We start from the raw sequence: 26,952 nt of genomic DNA, 5'->3' as shown, positions 1-26,952 counted from the left end.
TCTGTATTCTGTGGCTGTGATTTAGTTTGCATTTTGTTGTAAACTTTAACTTTGAAAATATTATACTGGAGCTACTGTCAGTGTTGCATCCTGGTGAGAAGCAGATGAAGCTTTGTTTTGTGGTGTATACTGTTCATACTGTGCAGGTTACACATCCTGATGAAGGCTGCACCCAAAACAAACACAATTAGTGTTTTCATTTTGTTTTTCAAAGTAGCTTCACAAAATGCTCAAGTTTGAGATGTGTTTCATCTACAGTCGCATTTGTAATGACACTAGTGCTCCATTAGTTAATTGCTCAGTGCTAAGGTCAAACGTGTTGCATCAATTTAAAAGACACAGAGGGCATGAATGATCTCTGCAGCTGAGCTCTGATCTAACACAGTCCTTGCAGAGTGATCAGTGTACCGTGTCATCGTGTCCTGTACCAAAGCTGAGGGTCAGCTCTCCTTAGAACCGCATGTTCTTATGTCACTAAAAGAACTGAATCCTTCAGTGAAATGGCAACAATAACAGAATCTCTGTACAGAGCCCAGCTATTAAAGCCCCTGCATAGCTCTTACCAATATCCACCCACTGCAATAAAAGCTGGCATGTGTCGCCAATAAAAACGAAGAACATGCAATAATCATTTTGTTTAGCTGAACAAAAAGCCTCTTAAGAACATTTCCTCTAGGATTTACTGTGTGCAAAACAGCAGCCAAACAAACACAGGGCTGCTAGAGACCTGGAAGGCTCAGAAACACACACACACTTTCACTCAAAAATACAAGGATGCATAAAGCCGAGCAAAGATGAGGCGTACTAAGACACACACACACACGCACATACACAAAGATATCAAAAATTACTTGAAATGCAACACAAACATTCTGGCATCAAATTTGAAAACTAAAAGATTAAATATTAGATTTTCTTCCAAATAAGAACATCTACATGTTCTTTTTACATTGTCAAACTGCAGCTGATTAACCCAGTATGCTTACTTTTTCACAGCTCCTCTACTGAACAGTGCAGAGCGCCAACAACATAAATAGCCTAAATCACAAGTGATCATGAATTTTGACAAGTCCTTTAACAGTGTTGTGCGAGCATCACTGACTGCCCCGGTCACCCCCATGTCAATCTCATTTTTGGCTGTGAATTTTTAAAATCTCTAGCACTTTTCTTTCAACATACAAAGGAAAATATGCCCAGTGTTTAGAGAGAAGTTCCAAACAGACACCTGACGCGCTCCCTGGTGAGTTGTGGACGCTAAAGCTCGGTAATATCACATACAGACACACTCATTCATAAACTCTCAGAACACAGAGTCTCCACAGTCACAGTTTTACATACAGTGCATTACTACACTGTTCATTCAGCCACATAGGAAAATTCACACCACAGCCCCTTTTTCCTTCAAATGATTCCTCATGTTTTCGAATTACAACATCACTGCACCAAGAGATATTTAGTTGTCAGGGCTGTTGCAGCCACAGGAGCGTCCTTGCTGACACTGAGATTCAATGTAACTGTACCTCTTTATTTAAACAGAAGAATGAGTGACGAGAGCAGTCCTTCAGGGAAATGTCCTCCTCGGTGGCGGTGGCGGTGGCGCAGGGTTTCAGGTGGATGGTCATTTGAGTGCATACAGCAGTACCATTTAAAAGAGCTATGACAACTTTCACACTTATAGCTCTGAAAATGGCGCTGCGATCTGCAACAAATGGAGTCTCTGCGTCTCAGCTGCTGTTTGTCAACATGTGCATCCTGTTCACTACACAGACACGCTGATGATCGAGATTTCTCTCTCATACACATCTGTCAGAAATACACACTCAACTTCTCGGCTGCCAGCGACCACAGTTTGCTCATATGTTTCCATGAGAGGACTAGTCTCTGAAAATCACAATGGAAAGAAAAACACCAGCAGAGCAGTGGAAAAAGACTGTGACAGGTTTGCAAACATTCAGAGCATTTAGTTCTTCATGTCAGCAGAAAGTATGTCAGATAAAATGATATGTGTGTGTCCAGTATGTGTCTTTTTACTGTAATTCTACTTCTGCACACATGAATACGGCTGCCACCTTCTTGAAATAAGGGGTGGGGGGTTCAATCATACATTTTAGATTACAGATGGAATCTTCTAAATAAAAAAATCTATCAGTTATTCAGATGTATCTATTTAGGGCAACTGAACTATGGGAGACAACACAGCTTCTGGAGATGCCTGGCAGACAATGAACTTTAACAGTTCTCCCTCTCCCCGTGTCCTCCTCCCGCTCCTTTTGTGATTTTCTCCAGATACATGCTGTTTAATGTCACAAACTTCTTATTGAGAAAGCCCGATGGCAGGCGGTGCAGTGCTCATTGTACACATTGTCATTCATGTATTCCAGCCATTTATATTCATTTTCCTATTCTCTTCTGTAATGTTGCAGCCTTTTCCTTGTTTTTCGCTGGTAGGTCGCCATTTTTAAGATCCTGCACTGCCTGTCAGGTCTGATTGGTCCTGAATCATGACAAGGAGTGCCTTCTCTGTTTGAGTAGTGGAAGTTCCACTGCAGAACATGACAGACAGGCTGAGCTGCAGGGACGGGGGGGTTTCCTTCTATCACATACAAATCACTAATGTTAATAGTCTAACCTCTTTCAACTAGACTTTCACTCATAAATACAGAACAAACCGTGTTTTGTATCGATTCAATATTGAACAGTTCATTTAGTTTCCAATTACGGAATGATTTCGTACTTCAAGGGGACAGTTGACAACCCTAGGACTCAACACCCACCCACCCCTGTCACATTGTGTCAAGGCCTAAATACCCAGCACATCCCTATGCATAGTTTGATCTGATTTATCTTGTTGGTGGGAACATTCTGTGTGTCCTGCACAGGCGTCAGCAGTCTGTCTTCACCAGTGGGTCTGAGGGAAGAAGGAAGCTCTTTCTCTTGTTCCTGCTGGTTTGTTACTGTACAGTTAAAGCACTGGTATATTATGGCCCTTTTGACCCTTTTTGTAACCGAGTGTATTTGAAACATAACTGTGACATTTTATTCACCTAAAGTTGTTTAGATCTCTCTAAATCCACATTTACAACCAGCCCAGATTCCCCTCTGTCCTCCAGCAGCTGTTATTAACACAAAATTAACGTTATTCACACCTTCTGTGACTGGCTGGAGGTGATGACTCATGTTCACCCTCAGCCAGTCAGAACAGGACCTAATGGCTGCAGCTAGAAACAAAAGACAGTATATAGAGATGTAGGAACTAGAGTCTGATTGTGAGTGGGAAGCAGAGGAACCTGCTGTTGCAGACTGGAGACTTCAACTGGAAGTTTCCAAACAGTATACCGGTTATTTTTTCAAATGTAGCCGGAGGCAGCTATCTTGAGTCTAGAATGGATTCACACTCCCTACGCTCTCAGTGTAGCGCTGCACAGGGGGTGGGCTTGTCCTCACTTGCCCAATTTTAACAGCTCTTTGTACAGTTCCTTTGTTGAAGCACTAAAAGATTTGCAACTCTCAGAACCTTCATTTTAAGCGCTCTGGGTGATCTGATTTTAGCTTGAGTCAAAGAATCCAAGTCTTTTATTATGAGGCGAAGGTGTATGTGTGTATAAGACAAAGAGAAATGTTGTGCGTGTGTCTACCCAGGGATCTGGCAGCCTAATAACCCCTCTGGGAGGCAAACAGTGTTGAGGAGCAGTGTAATTAGACCGGAACAGCCAGCCAGCAGCAACAAGTGGACCAGAGAGGAGCAGAGAGACATGAGTGGATGATGGAGAGGAAATAAATATACGTGCTCTTCTCCTGGCACACTGAAACCCTTCTCACTGTCTCTAATCAGCTCCCTGCATCCTCTTCCTTTTTCATTCTCCTCTCTTTCCAAACTAAACATAAACTGTCTTTGTGACATCTTTTATCAGTTCCCTACTAGTAACCATAATGAAAATCATTAATTAAAGCACATTAGAATATTAAACCACTGTGATTTGGTGGTTTCTTGCTGTTGGGTGCTTGTAGTTACTGCAGTTATATGGAATCACCTTAAATGATCCTCACTGTCGTTTACTGACAATGTGAACACACACTAAACACCCAAAGTGTAAATGTAATACTGTAAATGTGGATCCCTGAAGTTGTTACGCTAAGTGTTGCAGGCAGACAACACTAAATCTGAGATACATCTAATCAATTTAAAACAGATCCTACGTTTCATGCTCCATTAAGTCACATAAATTGTTTTTAAATCCTTCTGGAAAATGTTAATGCTGCTGTTTGGTAAAGAAGATTAGACAACAAATGTGAGCTTGGCAGTGAGATCTGCTGTGCAGTCTCTTCCTGGAGGTAATGAAAAGGGATGCCAGTGCTTTTTTTCTTCAGCATTTATCATGCACTTCTCAGATCTATTATGCAAAATGCTCCTGATTCCTACCAGCCTTTCCTGCAAATGTCCTCAGTGCTGTTGAAAGTGCTATTTATTCGTGTAAAAATGTCATTTGAAAACTGGCAAAGCAAACTGTACTTGCATGTTGTAGTAAAAACAGGGGGCTGCAAACATAAGCCACTGTTTCCAACTAGACTTTTAGGCTAATGGCCTTTAGCCTGCCCACACGTGAACAGTGACTGCAGTTGGCTGCTACTGCTGCACTGTCATTGATGTGGGAGATGCAGAGACATATGGACAAACTTGTCTGCCTACCTAACCCACCAGAGGACCAGCTGGGATGTGAATGAAAACAGGAAAAGTTGTGCATTTTGTGTTTACACTTTCAAGAATATATTTTATACAGTTAGATCGTATGTTCTGCATTAACTTGATTTCTCATTGTTTTTGTCTTTAAACTATGGTGGCTTTCCATTTTGATAGGGTGTTTTAGAAGCAAGAAGAAGACAGTCTCACTTTTAAAGGTGCATTAACTAAGGTGGGACAGGACGTGGTGTCGCTCAGCTGGGATGTGTGCATTTGATTAGATTGCAGCTTGAGCAGATTTACTGAGCAAACTTCTGTTATATTAACAGTTTTAGTTTCATCGCTCGTGCATGCATTGTCAGATACACACTGCACATTCTCTGAACCTTTAGGTGAGCTACTACTGACAGCCTACGAGCAGCGTGTTGGAGACCCCTGCATTAGAAAAAGTAGCTTTAAAGAGGTATGCAACTGTGTCTTTGTGCAAGCTGCACTGACATTATTATGGTGGTTTGCAGGGGCACAGGCAAAAAAGCACTGGCTCCAAACACAGAGGCCTGCTTTTAACTTCCTTGTATAGCAGCAGCAGTGCACATGAAGCATATTACACAATAAACTTTCACTTTACAGTGTCTGGCATTTGACACATGTTTCCTGTATAGTGCAAACACTATGACAATGATTCTCCATGTGTCAGAGGACCTTAATGCTGCTGACAGACCTCAGGAACTAAAGAACAGAGTCTCATGGATAGAATATGAGAAAACCCAGTGACAATATTTTGTCTGTGTGTCATTGTCTGAGTCTCACAAACGAACACACACATAGACATTTTGGTCAATTACAGAACTTTATTGTCAGAGCTGTCTACTGGTGAAAAAGCCTTGCTGCTGTCAGTCTCATTTTCATATCATTTATCCTCACACAGTCTGCAAGTCTTTGTCCTTCTCAGTGTAAAGTAACAATCAAGAGTCGACAGTATTTACGAGAGAAGACAGCCTTTTAAATGTAGAGAGCTGAAGCTGATGAAAAACCTAAATTGTTAACAAAAAACCAATTCTTCATTATAGTTTTCTTTCACACAGAGTTTGGGGCTTTTTGGTCCTAAGCAGAGACAGAAATCAGATCAACAGTCAGAGAAGATCAGCAGCCAAGTCGCACAAACTTACAAACACAAACAAAATGATAAGAAGCAAAATGAAAAATGGAGACTGCAGAGGATCAAACCAGGGCCGAGTGTAACAGCCTTTGGTAAAGGAAAAGAAAAGACAACAAGAGAGAAAGAAAATGATGAAAAGAAATAAAAGACTAAATGCAAACAATAAGAAAAAGAAGAGAGAAGGAAGGCAGGTACAAACACACACACACACACACACACACACACACACACACACACACACACACACACACACACACACACAGAGGTAATGGAAAATAAACTACAGAAGATGGAGAGGCTTTATCAGCACCTCTTATCTCTCAAGATACACTGCCGGGCTCACAGACAAAACACACACGTGTGTAAATCCATACTTGTGAGGACTCTTATAAGCCTGCTCTCAACCTTCACACTGACTTTCAACCAAAAAATTTTTCTAGCCCTAAAACCAAACCTAAAACCAACCTGAAACACATTCAGCCTTAAATTGTTGTTATTACACTAATGTTGAGCGCTTCACCTTGATTTCATGCCTTTCATGCAGAAATGACTACAGTCGAAACAGTTTTGCGATTAAATGGTTAAAGTGTAGTGCAAAATCTGTAAATGTAAAGTAAGCAGAGTTTCAGCAATCAGAGGTGCAGACCTGCCACAGTGGAACAGGAGAGCAGGGCTCATCAGTGGCAGCACTGAGTGAACAATATCACCCTCATTTTTACAAATAAACATCCAACAGTGCTGCTTCCTTTCACCGCTGAGATAAAGTGGCATAAAGGCTGTGTGCGAGAGATTTGTCTTCCCTGACACTGCAGCAGAAATACTTTTATGACATTTTAATGGGCATGGTCAGATGCATCCTCATATAACCACTTAAACATTAAATTTTTAGCAAGATATGTTGAAAAACAGAGGATCAAAGGATGATAAGTTTCCACTTTTTGTCAAAATGAAACGAAATGTTATTACAGCAATAATGTTACCAACTAATCTGACACATATGAACATTATCAGAACACAATTCATGCATTTAGGAAGCAAAAAGAAAAAAGATATAATGTTACATACCTGCATGACGTCTTTTGTCACTACTGAATAAAACCAAATCATTTTGATATTTTTAATTAGCCAAGATTTGACTAATCAGAGCTTGGCATCCTCAGGGTCAAACTGCTGCCCTTAGAATAGTTTGTACTCAAAACAGCTTTAGGGAAGCAAAACTTGAGTAAAGATTCACTACAAGACTGTTTGTTTAAGAAAATAAACAAACTACAGCTGAAATTGTGTTAGCATAGTTTTGTCTTGACCATTGTGCAGGTGTCATGCTTCTATATTTATGCAGATTAAACAGATATTGACATGCGCCTCTGATAACAGCTGAGCTCAGTGAGTGTATCTGTGTGAAGGTGTGTGTTTTCCTGTGTGGATGTGAGTGTGTGAGGCAGCAGACTCACTTGACAGAGCTTTGAGGTGCCCTAGATATGCAGCAACTAGACAGGCACTGGCCTGGTGTTGCAGAACCAGAGCAGCAGCTTGGAGGCAGAGGAGCAACCACTGCAGAGACAGGAGGAGGAGGAGGGAGGGAGGAAGAAATAAAGGAGTCAAAGAAGGAAGGATGACAAAGGAATAAAAATTATTAAGGAAAAGCAGAAGGAAAGGGAAGAGAGGTGTCAGTTATATTTGGAGGGGAAGAAAAAATGACAGAATGAAGGAAAAAGTATGAGCAAGAAAATGGGGAGGAGGAAATGAACAAATAAATGAAAAGAAAATGGACAAGAAATATGACAAAGGGAGTGAAAATGAAAAAGAAATAAAAGCAAAAACAGAATGAGAAAAACAGATGAAGTGGAAAAATGGAAAAAGAGTAGGAACAAAATTAAACAAAAAAAAGAAAAAATGTTTTTAGCAATGGGAGGAAAGATGAAAGAAGGAAATAAGAAAAATGTGTGGAACAGTAAAACAAAAAGAAAAGCAGAAAATATAAAAAAGTAAAGGTAGTTAAATTGGTGGAAAGGTGAGAAGGGAACAGAAGGTATGAAGGAAAGGAAAGAAATAACAGAGATGAACAAATAAACAAAAGGTAAACAAGAGCAAGGAGCAACAGAAAGGAAAGAAGGCACAGAATAAGGTAAGACAGGACAGGAGCAGGAGGAGGGAGGGAGAGAGAAGGGTGAAAACAAGGTTAGTTTACAGCCAGACCACCCAGCAGACAGCAGGCACGACCAGACTGATTGTGTCTGCATGTGGGGGGTGCCTTTGTATTACATTGTGGGGACTCGGTCACAAGGAAATCGCTTAATTTCAGGGGGACAACATGGTTTAAGGTCAGGGTCAGGGTTAGGCAAGTAGTGGTTATGGTTAAAGTTAGAATAAGTCTACAGGAAATTTATGTAAGTCAATGTAAAGTCCCCACAAGGAATAAAAACACAGCGTGTGTGTGTGTGCATGCATCTAGCTGAAGATATCTGTGTTACAAAAGAAACAAATGTAACTACACTGTTAAACCCCGTAGGACGCACGTACACAAACAGCGTGATCATTTATAATGTTCACACATACAAATTTGAAGTAACAGACTCTTTCTTGCTTTCCACAGGTCTGAAGCAGGTCGTAGGTGTATTTATCATTACCACTACGCTGCCAGTATGTTCGACAGAATAGACCGTTTCCCAATAGAAAGGTTTCCTTGAGTCTTATTTAAATTCTGGTGGCTCACGACAGAGATTCTGGAGCTGGCTGCTGATGAAATTCATCTGTTTCTCACTGAACGTCTCTCAGTTTCTCCAGCTCATGACTAAGAGGAGCTTGAACTTATTCTCTGAATTGATGGGAATATATTGTATGTTTACAGTATAAGGTAACACCTGTGTGCAAAGTGGATGGGAGGAAAACTCACAAAGGCCCAAACTGGAAGGGTTTGTTCTCTGGGCTGATGAATGTCCACTGAAACTCAATCAGCCCAGTAGTCGTTGTGGATCTCTTATTATGAACCATTATCTAGTGGAGGCACTGTACAAAAAGTCAAAGGTCAACAAAAACAGTAGGGACCCTCCTTTGGGAATGACAGAAATCTGTTTAAAATTTCATGCCACATGAAGAAATCATGAGCTGGACCAGGGCGTTGGAAAGTCTGACCCATGAAAACACTCTACTAGTAAAGGGAAAATAAGGAGTGAAAGGAAAGTGATAGTTTCATGGACCCCTTAGTTTCCTCATTAGTTTCCTCATTAACAGAACTAAATATGTAGAGTTTTCCTTGGAGGTCTTGTGAAATTAATCATAGTACTTTGGTACTTCATAAAGAATGGACACAAGCTTGTAGAGTTAAGGGTTTTACATACTGTCTGCATACCCACAGACACGGACGAGGGATGTGCTCGTGTTCCTGTTCACACTTCAAATCGAGGGTCTACGTTCTGTCTGTCACTTGGGCTGCTGATGAAATACCTACTAATCTATTTGCGTTTATAAGAAAAACCCCTCAAAATCTTTATAAGCACCCATTGAAAGTTTTCTTGAAACAAGTTGCAAAGCTCTTAACAACTAGAAAAACTCAGATCTATTTGGTAACGGGGTTAAATATAGATTTTTGTGCAGTTTATCTTCCATACAGGCTGAATTCCCAGTAATGTAGCTACACTTTTTTAGATCACTAAAAGAAAAAAAACACACTGATAATCAATCTAAGCTGAACACACAACTCTAGTGACTCATTAACATGTACTTCATATGTACTTATACACATTAAGTACACACTATCGATATACATCACCTGAGGCTGTTAATCTTATTTCAGTCTCTTTCTCTGACACACACGAACATCAGAACGTTCTGGAAACTCTGGACAAACGAGACATTTAACGAGCTCGAATCTTTGTCATGTGGACATAATGAGCTCGCTCTGAAAAACGGCGCCCCAGGACTTTAGCAGGAACCAACTGAAAAACTTGTTAGTGGACAGAGAAAAAAGAAACAGGCTGAGAAATTATAGATCGAGTGACCGGGAGCTGAGAGAAGCTGTCACACGGGAAGGAAACCATAAAAAACAGCAACAAACACAAAAGATATCCAGACGCTAGATAGCTCCAAAGTAGGAAACATATCTTTTCTTAGACTTAAAGAGAAAAAGGGGGCGGCACAGTGGTGCAGTGATTAGCACTGCACAAACTACACACTGACATAACCCCTCGTGTCAGATGCCGTGGCCTTCACAGTCACCAGGTCTCAGCCCTGGAGAGTTCAGAGACTTGGAGAGTCGGTGCTGAGGTGGAGCTGCTGTGGTGGCACATGGTGGCCCAAAACTTAGACTCTTATTTACCAGTGTTTATGAAACCATACACTATGAGTTTAATGCTGTTTTCTACACAGCTGGCTTTGCACCCAGTGCCACCTGCTGCTATGGAAACCATTTCAACCTATAACAAAAGCACAGCCTTTTCAATATACCTGCTCAGCCCAGCGCAGACTGTTCTTTACATGGCTGCTGTGAAGGCAGTGATGTTATAGTCGAGTGATATTCACCGACTCTCCAGGGTATCATTACTCTCTCTGTCTGGCCGACCCAAAAGCCAAACAGTGGAGGATGGAAATGTCTCTTTGGTAAATGTTATTTCTACCCAACGAAACAGAAACATTTTTCTAGGACACACGGAAATTTCCAACAAACATATAATAAAAAGATGGAATTAAATTTGGGGATGCCAAATGCACTGTGTGGTTGTTGAAATAAGATCCTTTGGGTCTGTGTGTTGTCTTCCCTACTTTATTTGGAGAATAGAAGACGATTCCTGTTAGAGTTGTGTACAATAGATGGACCTCTATGTCCTCAGTGATTGCTGCATTTTTGTAAATGTCTCTCTGTTGTGCTATAAAATATTTGGGAGCAGAGCCAGGTGATGATCATGTGTAATGCGTTAGCTGCAGTTGTTTCTTGTGAGCTTGTGGTTGAATGCAGCTGACAACATCAGAGCAGCATTTGACCCAACACTTCCTGTTAGGATTTTCTGTTTGATTTTGTTTATATCTGCAGGACAATGCAGTCCAGACACGCGTGTATTGACACACACACAGATGCAAACATTCAGACAGAAGCAGAAACAAATCTAGACACTGGAATGAAAATGCAAATACACCCACAGCTCATTTCTTCTTCTCCTCTGAGACAAACACACCGTTATCATCTTCTCTTTTTATCTCTCACATGAGTGCAAATGCAGTGCACAGACACACACACACCCTCTCACAAGTGGCGATAAACGTGGAATCAGGGGAGAAAGGGGCAGGGCCGAGAGGGAGACAGAACAATGGAAGGGTAAAAAAGACAGAGAGAATGGAAAAGGAAGAGCAAAGGAATAAGAAGGGAGGAGTAAAGAGAACAAGGGTAGGAGAAGAAAAAGGTCTAATATCAAACTGAGGAGGCTGAGAAGCAACGTTTGGCCAATAACCAAGCAACATTTCATTATAATGTAAAGTTCTAAAATAACAATTCAGACAGAAGTGACACCGTCCAAACAAACCAACGTACCCTCTCATAAAACCAACTTTAGCTCTATCTGCATGGTTCAGTGATTAACTGCAAACTTTCTCTCTCTTAACAAGTGTGATTAGTTTGGCAGGGCTTCCATTTCTGTGTGTGCAAATGAGCCAGTATCTGAATCTTCTGCCAGGGCATCATAAAAAACCAGCACTGGTTTCATCAGAAAATAATAACACACCAGCATTACATATATGCTATGTGTGCCCATTTACTCCACATACGCATTTTGGTGTGTATGTACAGTATATTTGCATGTGCCTGAATATGTCTGGCCCTTCCTTTCCTCCAGCCTCCTGCATGCAGAACAAACAGAGCAGCAGGAGGCTGAGGAGCAGCTGTATATTTCCAGCCAGAGGTAATATTCCCAGCTGGAGAGAACTCGGTGAATAATGAGGAGAGGCTGCTCTTTGCTCTGCCAGTGAAAACCTGACTTTCCAGGCAGAGTCAGAGAGATCGTCTTCTGCTGATGTTTAACATGTTTCCAGAGGTTGTCTTTTTATTTTAAATGAGGATATTATTGGTGAACATTAGTACAAAATGGTGTAGACATGAAGCAAGTTGACACCAAATTGAAATGAGAAAAACATTTTAAAAATAACAGCTTCAAGTTAAATGAGATACTAAAGACTTTAAGTTTTATATCACCACATTAAATGGCTGATTGCTCCTTACAACTAAACACTTTGAAATCATTCATTCAAAACTGACTCTATAAAGTCTTGCAGCTTAATAAGAGAAATGAAAATTAAAATGGCAGCAGCTGAGGTACTAAACATGGTTTTTAACTTACAGTAAAGTCAACACTGGTATGAACTGATCTAGTAATAACAGGAGAACATACGACAAAGGTTTCGGCCCAGCTCTAGCAAACTGCAATGCAATTTGGTTTTTGTCAATAATTTATTATTGCTCATTCCATCCATCCATTATCTACACTAACTATTACCTTATTCCCTAACAGGGTCATGGGGGTCTGGAGCCAATCCCAGCTGACTCTGGGTGAGAGGCGGGGTCAACCCTGGACAGGTCACCAGTCTGTCCCAGGGCTGACATGTAGACAAACACACTCACTCCTATGGGCAATTCAGAGTCACCAGTCAACCTAAGCTGAAGGTCTTTGGACTGTGGGAGGAAGCCGGAGTACCCAGAGAGAACCCACACAGGGAGAACATGCAAACTCAGCCCGGGCTCGAACCCGGAATCTTCTCGCTGTGAGACAACAGCACTAACCGCTCTCCGCCGCCTTTAATGTATCATATTATTGGATTATAATTATTTAAAGTTGCAGCTGGTAAAGTAGGAGCTAATTTTGATTAGCTTATATACTTATAATGTAAAGTACTGATGGGTGGCTTGTGGATTTTCCACCAGAAATCAATAAAGTCTGATGATTATGTTGTATTTTCTTTATTAATCTGATTCTGAAAAGTAACTAGTAACTAAAGTTAAAAAAAAAATGCAGTGGAGTAAAAAGTACAATTTGCCTTTGAAGTATGAAGCAGCTCAAGTAAAGTACAGATACCTCTAAATTGTACTTAAGTACAGTACTTGGGTAAACGTACTTCAGAACCAGAATAAGCTTTGTGATGACACGCAAGGACTTTGACTCTTCTTGACTCTTTACAGTGGCTCTAGATGTGCATGTACACATCCTTCTGTTAAGTAGTGAATAGACAAGTAAACAATAGGGTTGAAAACAAAAAGGAAAGAAAAAGAATAAAGTACTTATAGAGAACTATACAGACAGTTTAGATGCATTTTCCAGATCCATATATACAAAGGTGTATTTACAGGCTTTGCACCGAGGCTGTTATACCATCATGGGTTAAGTGTTCAGAGTTACTTACTTTCCAGTGATGATTAAAGCTAATTTTACTTTAGTTTACTTTTCACACTTGACTGAACAACATTCAGCTGTACCAGTCAGATCCATCTGTAATAATCTGTTAATTCTTAATGTGATTATAATTAAGTTAATTCATTCTGTATGCAATAAAAAAAGGGCTAAATTGATTCCATCTGAAAAGGCAATTCACTTTTTATAGTGCACAGTGTTTCTGTGATTTATGTGTCCTTCAGTGAAGGACTGTATTCTACTGTTGTGTGTGTGTTATTACCCACCCACCGCAGGAAATCTATTTGAATTGTATGCCAATTGATTCTTTGGCCACTTAGTGGCAGTGGAACAGTTTGTTTGTTTTTCTCTTTGTGTGTTTGCAGTGGTGTTGGGGATGTGGGACACTAATCTTATACACAGGTGACAAATTCAAAGAAACTCCTGAATACATACGTGGAACTAAAAAGTGAAGTGGTCACTGATTATTTTACTGATTATTATTATTATTGTGATGATTTTATGTCAAACACTGGGAAAAATACCCACTCAGAGTTTGCAGAGTCAAAGGTGGTGTCTTCAAATGTCAGAAAAGGCGGTATTGATACTGCAACCAGCCACCAGGGGGGCGCTCGAGTTGAGATGACTTCATTTCGGGGAGCTGTCAGCCTGACCGTGTTTACAGTGAATGATCCTCCTAATATCGTGAAGGCACCGACAGCTTAACACATAAACGCTACAGAACGACAGCACATAGACTTGTTGAAAGAAAACACACACACACACCTTGTATGAACATTTGTAGGCTACACAATATGATGTTTTCCAATTAATAGTGCACCACAGGAGTTAACAGCAGGGCTCCTGGCAACACTGCCTCTCACTTGTCAGTCAACTGTTGCCATGGGAAACGCCCACTAATAAACCGCTTCTACAAATATGCCCAAAAGCTGATTCACCCTCCGTTAAAATGCAGTGACAGTTACTGAAATATCATTATGATTCACATTTCCTTACACAAGAGGTGAGAAACCCAATTTCACCAAACTCCGATGATGTGAAAGTGATGGATTTCCTCTCAGTCCAGCACAGCTGAAGCCACTTTGCTGCTGCTGTGTGTGTTTAACCACCTCTGCAGATCATCGGAAACACACATCTCAGCATGCATGCCATCTACATGAGTCCACGGTGCATTACTGGAGCTCTGTGTCTTCTCAGCTCACTGCAGGTGGTGTGAGTTTTCATACAGCAGCTTGTCATGAATGATGGAAATTGCCTATTAAGCGAAGGCTTTGTAATACTCTGACATAAGTCATGTTGACTGTCATTTTCAGGACAGGAGCTGAGGAAAGATCCAAATCAAACACCAAGTTGGGAGCAGGTGCCGCTATCACAGTCCTACACCCTCATTTTCTTTCATTTCTTTTCATCACAGGACTTTGTCTCTCTTTCATCTCTCCATCTCATTCCTCTTCTATTGTCTTCCTCTCATCTATTTGTCTTCCCCACCTCTCATTTCCCCCTGCCCACCTGCTTTTTTGGATTCTTCGTTCCTCCTCTCCTTGATTACTTTTGCCTTTACAGTCATCTCCTTTGTCTTTCCTCTCATCCTCTACTCCCAGTCTTTTCCTGTTTTCACCTCTCCTCTTGTGTCCTTCTTCCTCTCCTCTCCTTTCCCCTTCTCTGCTCTGAAAACTTTCATTCCTTCATTCTTCACTTTAGCTCCTTGTCTGTCCTCTCCCCTTCCTTTCTTCAAATCTTTTCTTCTGTCCCCATTTCTTGTTTCCTCAATTTCTCCTTATCCTCTCCAACCTTCCCCTTCATTTTTCTCCTCTCTTCCTCATTCTTCTCACCTCTCATCCTTTTTTTTTCCTGTCATTCTGCCCTTCCTCTCCTTGTTTCCTCTCCTTCTTATGCTCCCTATTTTACTTATTTCTCTCCTGCTTTTCATTCTGTCTCCTCCATTCCTCTGTCCTTCCTTCTTTATGTTCTACATCACCTTTTCTAATTTCTCCCCTCCTTCCTCATCCTCCCCTCTTTACTCTCTTTACTTCTTCACTTCCTTTTATTTCATTCTTCGTTTTCCTATCCTTCTTCCCTCTCCTCATGTGTCCTCTGCCCTCCTACTTCCTCTTTCTCTTTTCCTTGTTCCTGATCTCTTTCTTCTTCTTCTTTACTTTCTCATTTCCTCTCCTCCTCACTGGCAGTGAAGAAGTTTGTTCTATTGTGACAGACAGGCTTCAGATATTTGCCTCCAGTGGGACTCAGCAGGCTTACACATGGTGTGTGTATGAGACCATAATGGAGTGTGTTATTATACCTTGGAAGATAGAAGTATTAAGTCACGCTTTGCTTGGCCAGTGCTAACTGGTGGATACATCATATTCCACCTGTTTATTCACCAAACAGCTGCTCCTCGTGCTCACTGTCTGTGTTTTTAGTTTGATTTACAGCCAGTTTGCTGCTTCTCGCTGCAGCCAAAGGGAACGTTACACACTGCTTTATTGTCTCCAGCTCTGTTTTACCGCTGTCGTGTACCAGAAATCAGCTGTCAGTCGGTCCAGATGTCGTGCCTCTGTTGTCTTACATTAGAGTGTCACAACAAACTATTTTACAGTGAAAATGTCACAATTATTTAACTTGTGTTTCAGATATTTGTGGCATACAGTATATGTGTACAGTTGTTTTGAGTGTGTGTGAGACCATGTGTTGACAAGTGTGGATCTAATTTGTGTTTGTATGTATTGTTTACAGTAATCTCACTTTATTTATAGGGTCTGGGTTATGTCTTCCAATGTCCATGTACTGTTACCAGTTAAACCACTGGCTGAGGACTAATGCACTCATTTCTGACAGACCCTTGAGCAAAGTAAGATAACTTGCTTTAAAAACTCTTTCTTACAGAGACAAGTTATCTATGTGTACAGTAAATAAATCGTATCGTTGAATTCCATATAAACCATAAACTCCTGTTGAAGAGTCACTTTTTGCCGCATTTAAGTAAATTATTGCACTTGTCTGAATTACAAAAGCAGGAGTGAAGTTTGAGACAGAAAGGAGCATTTAGAAACTGACATGCTAGGCTTAAAGATTAATCACAGACTTCCTGACATGTCTGATTATATTGTACATGTGTTATTTCATATTGTTGTTGGGGCGCCTCAGTACTTATTCTTTGAGGATTAAAGGCTGTTGTTGTAAGTTCGGCATTCAGCACATCTGCTTGTTGACTAAGAAAGCAAGTCATCTGGGATCATCTGAAAAGCCCTTTTGAAATATTTTTAGAATACACGTGTGGCTTTTTTTTTTCCAGATGCCAGGAATCTCATTTTGCCTCCACACTCTCCAATTGATTCAGTCATAATTACAGCAACAACAATAGGCCTCATCATCACTTGTGAGAGAAGGTGTCAATCATACAAGTGAATCATGACCTTATACCTCCAGCCAGTGATTAGCTCTGAAACAAAGGCCACTGATGGTTAAACTAGAACAATCCCCAATCTGCGCACACTGAGCGGGCAGTGGGAATGTTCTTTAACTGGAACACTTCCCAGAACGCAGAAGCTGGGTGAGGCTCGGTACTGTACGTCCTTGTACAGCCATCGTATTTTGGTGCAGGCATGCTTGCCCACGCACAAACACTCTCGAGGTCACCCTGAGCCCCACAATAAAAGATTATAGCTGTGAGGGTGTTTGATTTGACCTGGAGAAGATGAGTGAGGAGAAATATCAGCCATCACTTCCCCTGGATAATGACCGAACACAGCGCAAAGCTCACTGTGTGAGTCAGAGATGCATTAAAGATGCATTAATCCCACATGAGGTCTTGCTCCTGCACTGAACCAGTCACAGGAGCATTCTCAGGCTGAGCTGACGAAGCCCTGGCATTTTAAAAGCCATTACCTGACCTGTGATTTTTCCACCATTGCTGTGACCCTTCGCTACCTTTGTCAGGCTGAATGGCCTTGCTATAATGGAACAACGGAGTAAAGGTTATTTAAACAGGGTCATGCCTATAAAATTCCCCAGAGGGATGCAGGCCTGACTGTACATATACTGTATATGTGGGTGAAATAGCAAGGCATCTTTTCTGCTTCTATAATGTTTGATGTTTGTCCCTGAGGGATTAGTCAAAACTGTAAATCAGTGGGCGAACTACGAAGAGAAAGGCAGTCCAATTTGACATATACAAAGTTCAGCAGTTGCCACACTGGGAAGCAAATATAATAAAATGTGAGTGTTGACACATGCTGATGTTGGGGAAAAGTAATGTGGCATATCCTAACAAAGATGCTGATAACCTTGCAGTTTTTATCCCTAGTAGTTCAGCACGATGTTGCAGCTAACCAAATGGTAGAGCAAATGTTATGATGAACAGGCATTCAACTCAGCTGCTATCATTTCTGAGGCCCTGCCACTCAGCTGGACAAAGGGACAGTGACAGCTTCCATCCTAGAGTCGTAAAACAGATGAGAGAACAAACCAGTTACAGAATCGTTTACAGCACCCGGCTGGTGAATTCATCTTAGAAGCCAAAGCAATTTGGGCTGGCAACAGTTGGTGAATGAGGCTATTAGTTTCTAACAGCTTGCGTGCACCAAACACGCATGTTTCTTTGACGGTAATATGAGGTTTCTATATAAATACAAATGCTTACATATAAAGAGCTTAAGATGCATTGAAATGTAGTGAAAGAATTTCAGTTTTAAAATAAAACAATTACTAAATAAAGAGAGCAACAATATGTGTAACTACATCCTGGAATGACACCTGGATAAACTGAGGTCACACAGGCTAAAGACTGACTGCGAGAGGTGAGAGATGCCTGCTGCTGTGCTTGACAAGGATCAGCGCTGTCATCATCCGTGCATCAATAGATCAATGCATCCCTCACACCAGAAAGACATTAATCCGGCTGGTCTGCATCTGCATCAACCGCCTCAATTGCTTCATGTGTCTCAGGCGCATAATCTCAAATTGCAGCTGTCTGATCTTAATAACTCAATGAGATCCTAAATGAGTAACTCACACAAACTAAGTGGAACTGAGACATACAGGCCTTCATGCTTCCCCAGTTTCTCTTCTCAGAAGAAGGAGTCCTGCCACTATACATTTCATTAACAACTGCCGCTACCAGCACTGATACTGCAATGCCACTATTACAAATTTCTTAGGAACTGTCTCTACACTTTAATCTCTGAACTGTCCTTAATGTTCTCAAATTTAACTGTCTCCTAACTGTCTATACTCTGGACCCTGCCGACATCTTTATCACTGACTGGGCCAAGAAGCAGCAGCCAGGAGCCGAGAACCACTCTGAAAGCTGCAGCATCAGTTTGACAGATCACAAAATAAACCATGTGAAGGGAAACATATTTCTGCTTCACAAATTATTATAATTTTTTTCTTAGCTGTGTCAAAAGGTTTTTTGACATTGTGAAAACCTAAATAGCAGAACAAGCCTCTTAAAACTACTGTAAAGAAACAGTGGAGAATGTGAGAAGGGGACTGGTTGACCCACCAACAGATATGTGTAACCTTTGATTAGGTGTTAGTCTGGCAATAACACATCCTTATCTAATCTGTGAAAGCTTTTACAATGGCTGCACTGAACACCATCTGCTTAGTGTGATTTTCCAAGGAAAAAACAAATCAATAAAATCACTGGTATATGGGACAACTCTCCTGATTGTGTGTCAAATCTAAAACAAAGGAAGTCAAATGCCATCGCAGTCCCGGCCGCACTGTCTGATGTGATCTCTGAAGTGCAAAAACACCACCCCCAATAATGGAGCCAACAAATACAGACAGCTGGTTACCATTACCACCATCTGATGAGCTCAAACATCTCCTGTTTCAACTGCCAAAGTGATGGAAGAAATGCTATAAACTGATTTAAATCAAAGAAGGAAGAAGAAAGAAAGCAAAGAGCTTGAGGCTAAATTCATTTTGGCCAAACACAACCACTAAAGAACAGTTCACACATCTTCAGCTTTGGAGTGTGTATAAGTGTTTGATGAATCAAAACTCCTTTCCTGATTGGTATACTTGGTGTATTTGCACATTTTCCAGCACCAAATAAATGTGACTGAGAAGACGAAATGCATTCGGTCATTAGAAAAAACCTGCCATGCTGCCTGTGCGCACATAGCAGAAAAGACAGCTTGGTGCCAGGGCTCTGCTAGTATTGTTCAAGCTTTACGAGTGTGTACATGCACAGTGAGGAGTGCCGTTTCATTACAGGGCCATATGAACTTATCTGTAAATATCACTCACCAATCTTCAGTTTTAGTTTGCATTCAGCAGGTAAGATAAACAGACTTAAGAAGAAAATGCTTCTGTTTTGGCTCAGCACCAGAGGAGTTTTCATCTTCTACTACAAATTTCAATATTATTAAAGAAGCATGGAAATATTGTTTCAGAAACTATGGGTGAAAGAGCAGCATTTATTATTTGAAACTGAAAGAGGTGATGCACATGAGCAGACTTATTACATATACTGTACATATTTGTTGTTCTGAGTGACATCAACTAACAGCTAGTACATGGATTACCATGAAACTTTGTACAGACAAACTTTGGTGATCACTGAATCTGTTCATATAGCGCCATCATCAGGTCAGATTTGGACTTTGTTTAATACTTTAGCTCAGTGGTTCCCAAACTGGAGGGCGGGCCAACGGGTAAATATAACTGACATATATGGTGGTGGGGGTCGGGAAGAGGCCCATCAGTAAAAGTTTGGGAACCACAGCTTTGGTTTGTGATTAAATACCTGCAAAACTAAAGAGACTCAAAGCCCAAGTTCTACTTTGTGTTCATTATTTTATAAGTAAAAGCTACATACTAAGATGGTGAACAGGGTAAACATGAATCCTGCTAAACATAAGATGTTGGTGTTAAAACCTTTAGCTCAAAGCAGTATAACCTCTATAACCACTATCAATCTCAAAGAGCAATCAGTGTGAACAGTAACAAAAAAAGTAGAACATGATTCAGTTGCTTGTATCTTCACGCACCAGTGAGCAGTGATCTCAGGCTGGAACATTAGCACCTGTCCAGGTGACCGTGAGATGATTTGTATGGATTAATAAACCTATCAGCCTCCCAGTGATGATTACTTTGTTCAAGGAGTCACAGAAAATCTTTTACTTTGAAGCTAATATTTTTACTATTAGAGACACCAAGGGCTAAAGGGAAGCAGAGAAGACTGTTGCTCTGTCTACATGTTTGGACAGAGTGACGCATCACCTGCATGGCTGCAGTGCGTGCAGCTGGCTGCCTTCACAGTCTTATGAATCTTCTCTGTATTTGTATGTACAACTTTATGTGTCTTAGCATGATCTTCATCTGTCAAAACCCTTGAATATATACTTTTGTTTGACAGGCCTCAGAACAAAACACCAAAAAACGGAGTGTATACAGAATATAAGCATAATGATAATCACGTTTATTGGCCAACTATGTTACACACAAAGAACTTGTTTCCGGTACAGAACCGAGGCAACTCAACTGATGGCTCTAACCATCAGGGGGGTTCAGTATCTTGCACCAGGACACTTCAACATGTGGACTGCAGGCACCAAGATTCAAACCTTCAACCTTCTGGTTGGGAGACGACTGCTCTACCCACCGCACCACTATACCCCCATGTGCTACTGACAGGAGCCCAACACTGCACTGATACCTCTGGACTTTGGAGGGCCGTACTTGTAGACCATTAGTCGGCTCTGGTCTCCCTGAGGAGCCCGAACCTGAACATGTAGGTTGTTCAAAAGGTCAATGAGATGCTGTTCACACCATCACATTCCTCAGGTGGTCCACTACATTTACTCAGACACTCACACACCTACAGACTACATCTCGTGTTACTACTCCTGTGTGAACAATTGTAGTTTATTTCAGTAGTACTCACTCACTCTGGGTAAAATAATGAGCGTGTGGATTAATAGCTTCCTTTCAATAACAGCTCTGTGGATGTGGTCCAGAAACCTCAGAGAGGGAATGAAAAAGCTGCATGTACCGTCGACTGAGCAGGGCTTCTGTGTTGGTATAAACATGTTCACTGATTGGTCAGAATAAGCTCCAGCTCCATAATGTCTTAGGATGTCGGCAACATTATGATGGAAAATGGTGACATCAGCCTACATGGTTTTTCCACTGGGAGTCAAATGAAATTGCTTCTGTCACTCAGTACAAGTCTCAAAGGATCTGCACTGTCACCGTGCAAGAGAATCAGATTTCATGTACTACACATTACCTCTTAATCCCAGGTCTCTTATTTTATGGTTCCCTGGTCCTTGATCGACCCAGAGGTCGTTCCGGTCTCCATGATGAAGGGTATCCTAAAGCTTTTAATTCTGCTCTTAAGAGTGAGGAGGCTGCCTGGAGGAGGTATAACCAAGGATGCATGAGTGCATCTTACGTGAGTGGGACTACTACAAAAAGAAACATGGACACAGTTAGGGGAATTGGGATTCACCTCACATATATACTGAAGAAACACATATTTGAAGGACTGTAAAGTTGACATGATGTCTCAAAAGCTGTGTTCTTAAAGAAGCTCATTGCAATCTGATGGAACACTGAATAATCTCTGACCTGCTCTGTATTAAAAAAAAGACCTTTGCAAAAAAGGTGCTACTATCACATGATAAGGCTGTAGAAAAGGACTGATTCACTGAACTGCTGGAGCAACTGCCAGCTTTAAATTAATGCCTGTCTTGTGAAGGGCATCTTATAGAAGATAATAAAACTTCTTGTTATTGTAGGTATGTTGGTCCTTAAGGTCAGAGGAAGCAGAATTACAGCACCTTGACAGACTTACTATGACATACAGTATTTCTGTCTAACACCAGTTGCACACTCTAAATAATTCTACAAATAATGACTTGGAGGGCCAGACCATATTTAATTCTTCAGGAGTGATGAAATCATCCCTCTTGAGATTAAGATGAATGTCTAAAGTCGACATCCGGTCACTATTTACATAAACGACATAACTGTTGTAGGTGACCTCTTCCTCACAGTCAGATCTCTTTGAGAAAGGAACTGGAAGATTACAGAGCAAAACACGGAATTACACTGCCACAGAGATACAGCACTACAGTAAATAGTCAGGTGGTCACAGAAATCTGAGTGCTGACATCCACATCTCTAAAATCTGCACAGAAGCTACAGTAGGTGCAAGTGACTGTCGGCAGAACTGGTCTCTGATGACTATGCTAGTGTTTTTGCATGTTGTAGCTAAATGTATGGCCTGTGACTAGTTATTATATGCCAGACAAATAGTCTCAATAACAGTGTGTTGCATGATCTGCAAATAAAAACTGTGTGTTAAAATTTGTGTGTGCTCAGTGGTGTCATGTACATACAGATACCTAGCACTGTGAACAAATGTAAAACAATTTTACAAACATAACCAGCATATGTTCAAAGAACTGGGCATCTATCTACATTATTTATATACACACTACAAACTTCTTTTTTTCTGGAGTGCACATGCTTTGTCTGTTTACTGAGACTACAGTATTTCTTTGGAAGAAAAATAAATGTGTAAGCTTTCTATGAAAAATGCTGCAGTGCTACATTCATTACAAAGTACAGATAAGATCATCCGATGCACACACAGGGACAGAGGATGGGAAAACTCAATATGAAATAGGCCACCACAGAGTACATGCTAAAATATAATGCCATTATCTGTATGAAACATGTTCATTTTTAGAAATGGTAATAGGTTGGGAGAGTAATGAGTCCAGATCATGCACTCGAAAGCGAGTGCATTTACAGAGACGAAGTCTTCTCCAACACACCCAAGAAACAAATGATCTGTGTCACCAGGCCCCATTTGACCCTGCTGATGGTAATTACTGTAAACATGACAGATGAAGGGCGAGGGCTCCTGTGGGGTTCTGTGAGATTACTACAGAAACTGGGAAAAACTGAAGAGCAGGTCATGGTTTAAGCTGATGAAAAACTCTGGTAATGTGTTATTTACCAAGAAGAAGATTAGATTGAAGATTAGAAACAAGTTCAGATTCTGAGAATAAAAAGACCATATTTTGAGAAAAAATATTGTATATACAATATAATAATAACTGTATAACAACCAGGATGACATGATGACACCAGATGAAACTATTTGCTGTTATGACACATGCTCCATGTTGGCTCGTATTTTATTGTATTATAACAACTGCATTCTCTAAACATCTTCCTTTTTTAACAGCTATTTTTTTTTTCATAAAAATGTTGCTTCATTGTCATCTTTTTCAAACAATTATGACAGTTTAGTCAGAATATTTTTGAAGTTACAAGAATTGACTTAACTACTGTTTGTGTGTGCTCAGTAGTGTGAATAATAGCAACAAACGCACCCTTTTGACTCTAAAACATCAACAAAAACAAACACGTGGCCTGAGTATGGAACATGAGCTATTATGGGTTATCACACATCACCTGAGGTATCTGGATCCCTTTGCTTTCTTCTCAGTACAGCTTCATGGCTAACAACCCGAGGCCCCACCCTGAGTAAAATGATACGGAGAACTTACTTGAGTACATGTGTGGAGCCGTTGATCTGTGTGGCTGTGCATGGAGCGTTGGAGCCCAGGATGGACGGCCTGCGGTACCTCTTCCTCCCACAACACAGGATGATGAGGAAGGCACGGCGGAAGGACTTGTTGAGGAAGGCATAGAGGATGGGGTTCAGCATGGAGTTGATGTAGCCCAGCCACAGGCAGGCCGCCCACAGCTTGTCGGGCACTGTGTAGTCTATAAAGGGGTCCACCACGTTGGTGACAAAGAACGGTGCCCAGCAGAGGCAGAAACACCCCATAATGATGCACAGAGTCTTGGCTGCCTTAGTTTCTGTTCGCATACGATGGTTTCGTTGATGGTCGGCAGAGTCCGATGTTGTTCCAGCACCGACTCCTGCACCTGAGGTACCCGGTGCACTAGTCCCCGCCCCTCCGGCCCGCTGCAGCATGCTGATCTGCAGGGCGTGTGCACGGGCTGTGACGTAGATCCTCTGGTAGGCCAGCACCATGAGGACCAGGGGGATGTAGAAGGCCACCACAGAGCAGGTGAGGGCGTATGGCTTGTTGACCATGAAGACACAGGATGTGGAGTTACTATTTCCACTGTGGCGCCTCTCCTCAATCTGGTAAGAGAAGACACATCAGAGAGGACAATTAGAGTAGTAGGTCAAGGTTCGGAGACAGTGCTGTTGTGTTTTATCATAGTGTACGTAGCTTGAAAACAGCAGTGATGAGGAGACTTAAGAGTGAAACTGATTCTGTTGATTTTACTGGAGTCCATGCAGGAAGTGTTGAGATCAACTGACTGCTGGAAATGTAGGACGGCATCTTGACACATGCCCTGAAATACAAGTATTCTGGACCAAAATTCATGCTTATATTGAAAATGAGACTGGTCCATGATTTGACTTTTGTGCTTTATGTTTTCAGAGACTCTGAGGCTCTGTCCAGATATAAAGCACTTAAAGAGAGGACAACGACGGTGATAATATCTGGTCCAAAAACTCTCCTGAGAAACTGGAGGCCTCTGGGAATTCCTCCATTTGAGGAACGGGTGGTTGAGATGGTGCAGGCACATGAAAAAGTGTTAAGTCAATAATGTACAAAGGCACTTGACCAAATGGAGCAGATAAATTGAACTCTTTAAGATTTATTTACCAGCACAATGGGTTACGTGTCCTGGATGATCTGAATATCTGTACTGATCCAGCTGCTTTGGTTTGTTTTTCATAAAAAACTAATAACAAATACAAGTTGAAACAAAACATCTATGGTGGTAGACTTTTTTTTTCATTATACTTTATTAATCCTGGTGGGGAAATTTGTTACTGATTATTATGTAATATAGACATTTTACTTCATTATTCCAAGACTAAAAGTCTATAACTATTGGCTGAGTGAGGCTGTAATGATCCTTCTTTCATATCCTTACTGCTAGCAGTGCTAAAAATGAAAAAATACTTGTTGTGGCCTAAATCACCAGGATTTAGCCTCTGCACAGTGGCTATGTTAGGATGTCTCATGGTCTCATAGTTTGTCAGGCTCAGCTGTATGTTGGCCCAAGTGAAACCATTAACACTCTACCATTAGCCAGGACTGACAGAGCAGAGCTGAGTCTGAAATATTCCAGCATCACCACTGCTCACTTTACTCTGTACTCTGGAAATATATCCTGTCATACACAGTTTATGCTGATCCAACCACAGTTTTTGGAACTTGTAATTTTACTGTGAACAAGTTTGGGGCAGAAACCAGAAGAAACTATTCAAACAGTCTGCAACTAATATATAATATGTCAGTTAGCTAATGAGGTTGTTTTAATGCAGCACAAAGTAAGGGTATGGACGCCAGGGTGGTTGGTGGCCCCACAACCTCGAACGCAGGAGGATTTACATCCTTCTTTGACAAACCAGTGTTCATTCCTGTTTGTTTCTGTATAACCACACTATAACAGGGGTGAAAATTCTGAAAATGTTCAAATATTTTCTCTTTTTCTTTTCCTCACTAAAACTTTGTTAGAGGATTTGCTGGACTGGTGGACCGACCTACTGACAAACACCCCTCCTGAACACCTCACTGGTAGCTTGACTGAAATCTGGTTTAACTTATAAAAACTTAAATTCCACTGAGGTATCAGCTACGACAAGGAGCGAGTCCACAGGCTTCCTTCTGCAACATCCTTATCTGCTCTGGGGATTTATCAAATGTCTCAGACTTTGATGAAATTAAATAAAAATGCTATCACCCTTAAACAGATTAGAATCACAGTCATGCACGCACACGTGTCAGTATATGTAAAAGGTGGAGTTTTAAAAACAATCTGTAAAAAGAAGTCTTGTGGTAACCAGTAGAGCTGAACTGGTGAACAGCTCTGACCCACTGTGTATGAGACACCACTGAAAGTCCCACACTCTCCTCAGCCGAGTCTGAGTCTCTGTAGAAGAAAGGGAACACAGATCTTGAGGGAGAGGGCGGCTCTGCAGTCGCCATTAATCAAAGTGAAGAACCATCCTGGTTTCTCCTCTCTGTGGGAAACTATGGCTCCGGACTGTGAGATAAGTAATACAGAGATCAATCCTTAACACTGTTTGAAAGAAACACTGCCTCGGGTGTAAAACCAAAGCAGTTTTTATGAATGGGCTGACATGTTTAAGTTCAATGCGCTCACTGTTTAGACATGAAGCTTCCCAAACTGCTGCTTGAATGAATTAAATACTAAAAGTCCAGACTAGTAGTTACCTATATGCTTCATGCAGGCAAAGCTGACTGAGCTCTTTATAATCCAAGTTGTTGGAGTTTTACTCTGGACAGGTGTTGGGCACACAGCAGATGAGCACAGTCTGTGACTAATACGGAGTATATCATTAGGTGAAAGATTTATTTAACACAATAAAAAGTGATAGGTGGGCCAACAACCAAACAGGAGGAGGGATTAACATCCTAGGGCACATTGAAACTCATTGTTCTCTGGCCATTAAAGACACCATAACATAATTTGGCAATCACCTATGGAAAATATTATGTATATTTTTTCAGACCTGTTTGAAGCTCCACAGTCTGTACAAGCTGTAAATGATACCTTCTTTATTTCCCTTTAAAGTCACTTGGCTGCTAATTAAGTGAGCATGTTGATACACATAAAAGCTGTAAGACTGAAGCCTTTACATCCAGGTCCTGAACCTTCCCTCAAATGTGCTGTAAGCA

At 41.1% G+C, this 26,952-nt stretch overlaps 1 protein-coding gene across 4 annotated transcripts in view; it reads right to left on the bottom strand.

The window, feature by feature from the left end:
- Positions 1 to 26,952, bottom strand: part of htr4 (5-hydroxytryptamine receptor 4) — a 141,204-nt gene that overhangs the window by 25,779 nt on the left and 88,473 nt on the right. For 2 of the 4 annotated variants that reach the window (XM_020594034.1, XM_020594035.1), the window contains one exon: positions 23,764 to 24,371. In XM_020594034.1, the coding sequence (XP_020449690.1) occupies positions 23,764 to 24,371 (608 nt within the window). Of the gene's footprint in view, positions 1 to 5,517; positions 5,783 to 7,288; positions 7,389 to 23,763; positions 24,372 to 26,952 lie in introns of those variants that run through there. The other 2 variants (XM_020594036.1, XM_020594037.1) reach the window with 2 other exon arrangements.

Source organism: Monopterus albus, unplaced genomic scaffold (genome assembly GCF_001952655.1).
Source record: "Monopterus albus unplaced genomic scaffold, M_albus_1.0 scaffold21.1, whole genome shotgun sequence".
In the NCBI taxonomy this organism is placed as follows: domain Eukaryota; kingdom Metazoa; phylum Chordata; class Actinopteri; order Synbranchiformes; family Synbranchidae; genus Monopterus; species Monopterus albus.
The sequence above is the reverse complement of the archived record's forward strand: the minus strand, read 5'-3'. Positions and strand labels throughout refer to the sequence as shown.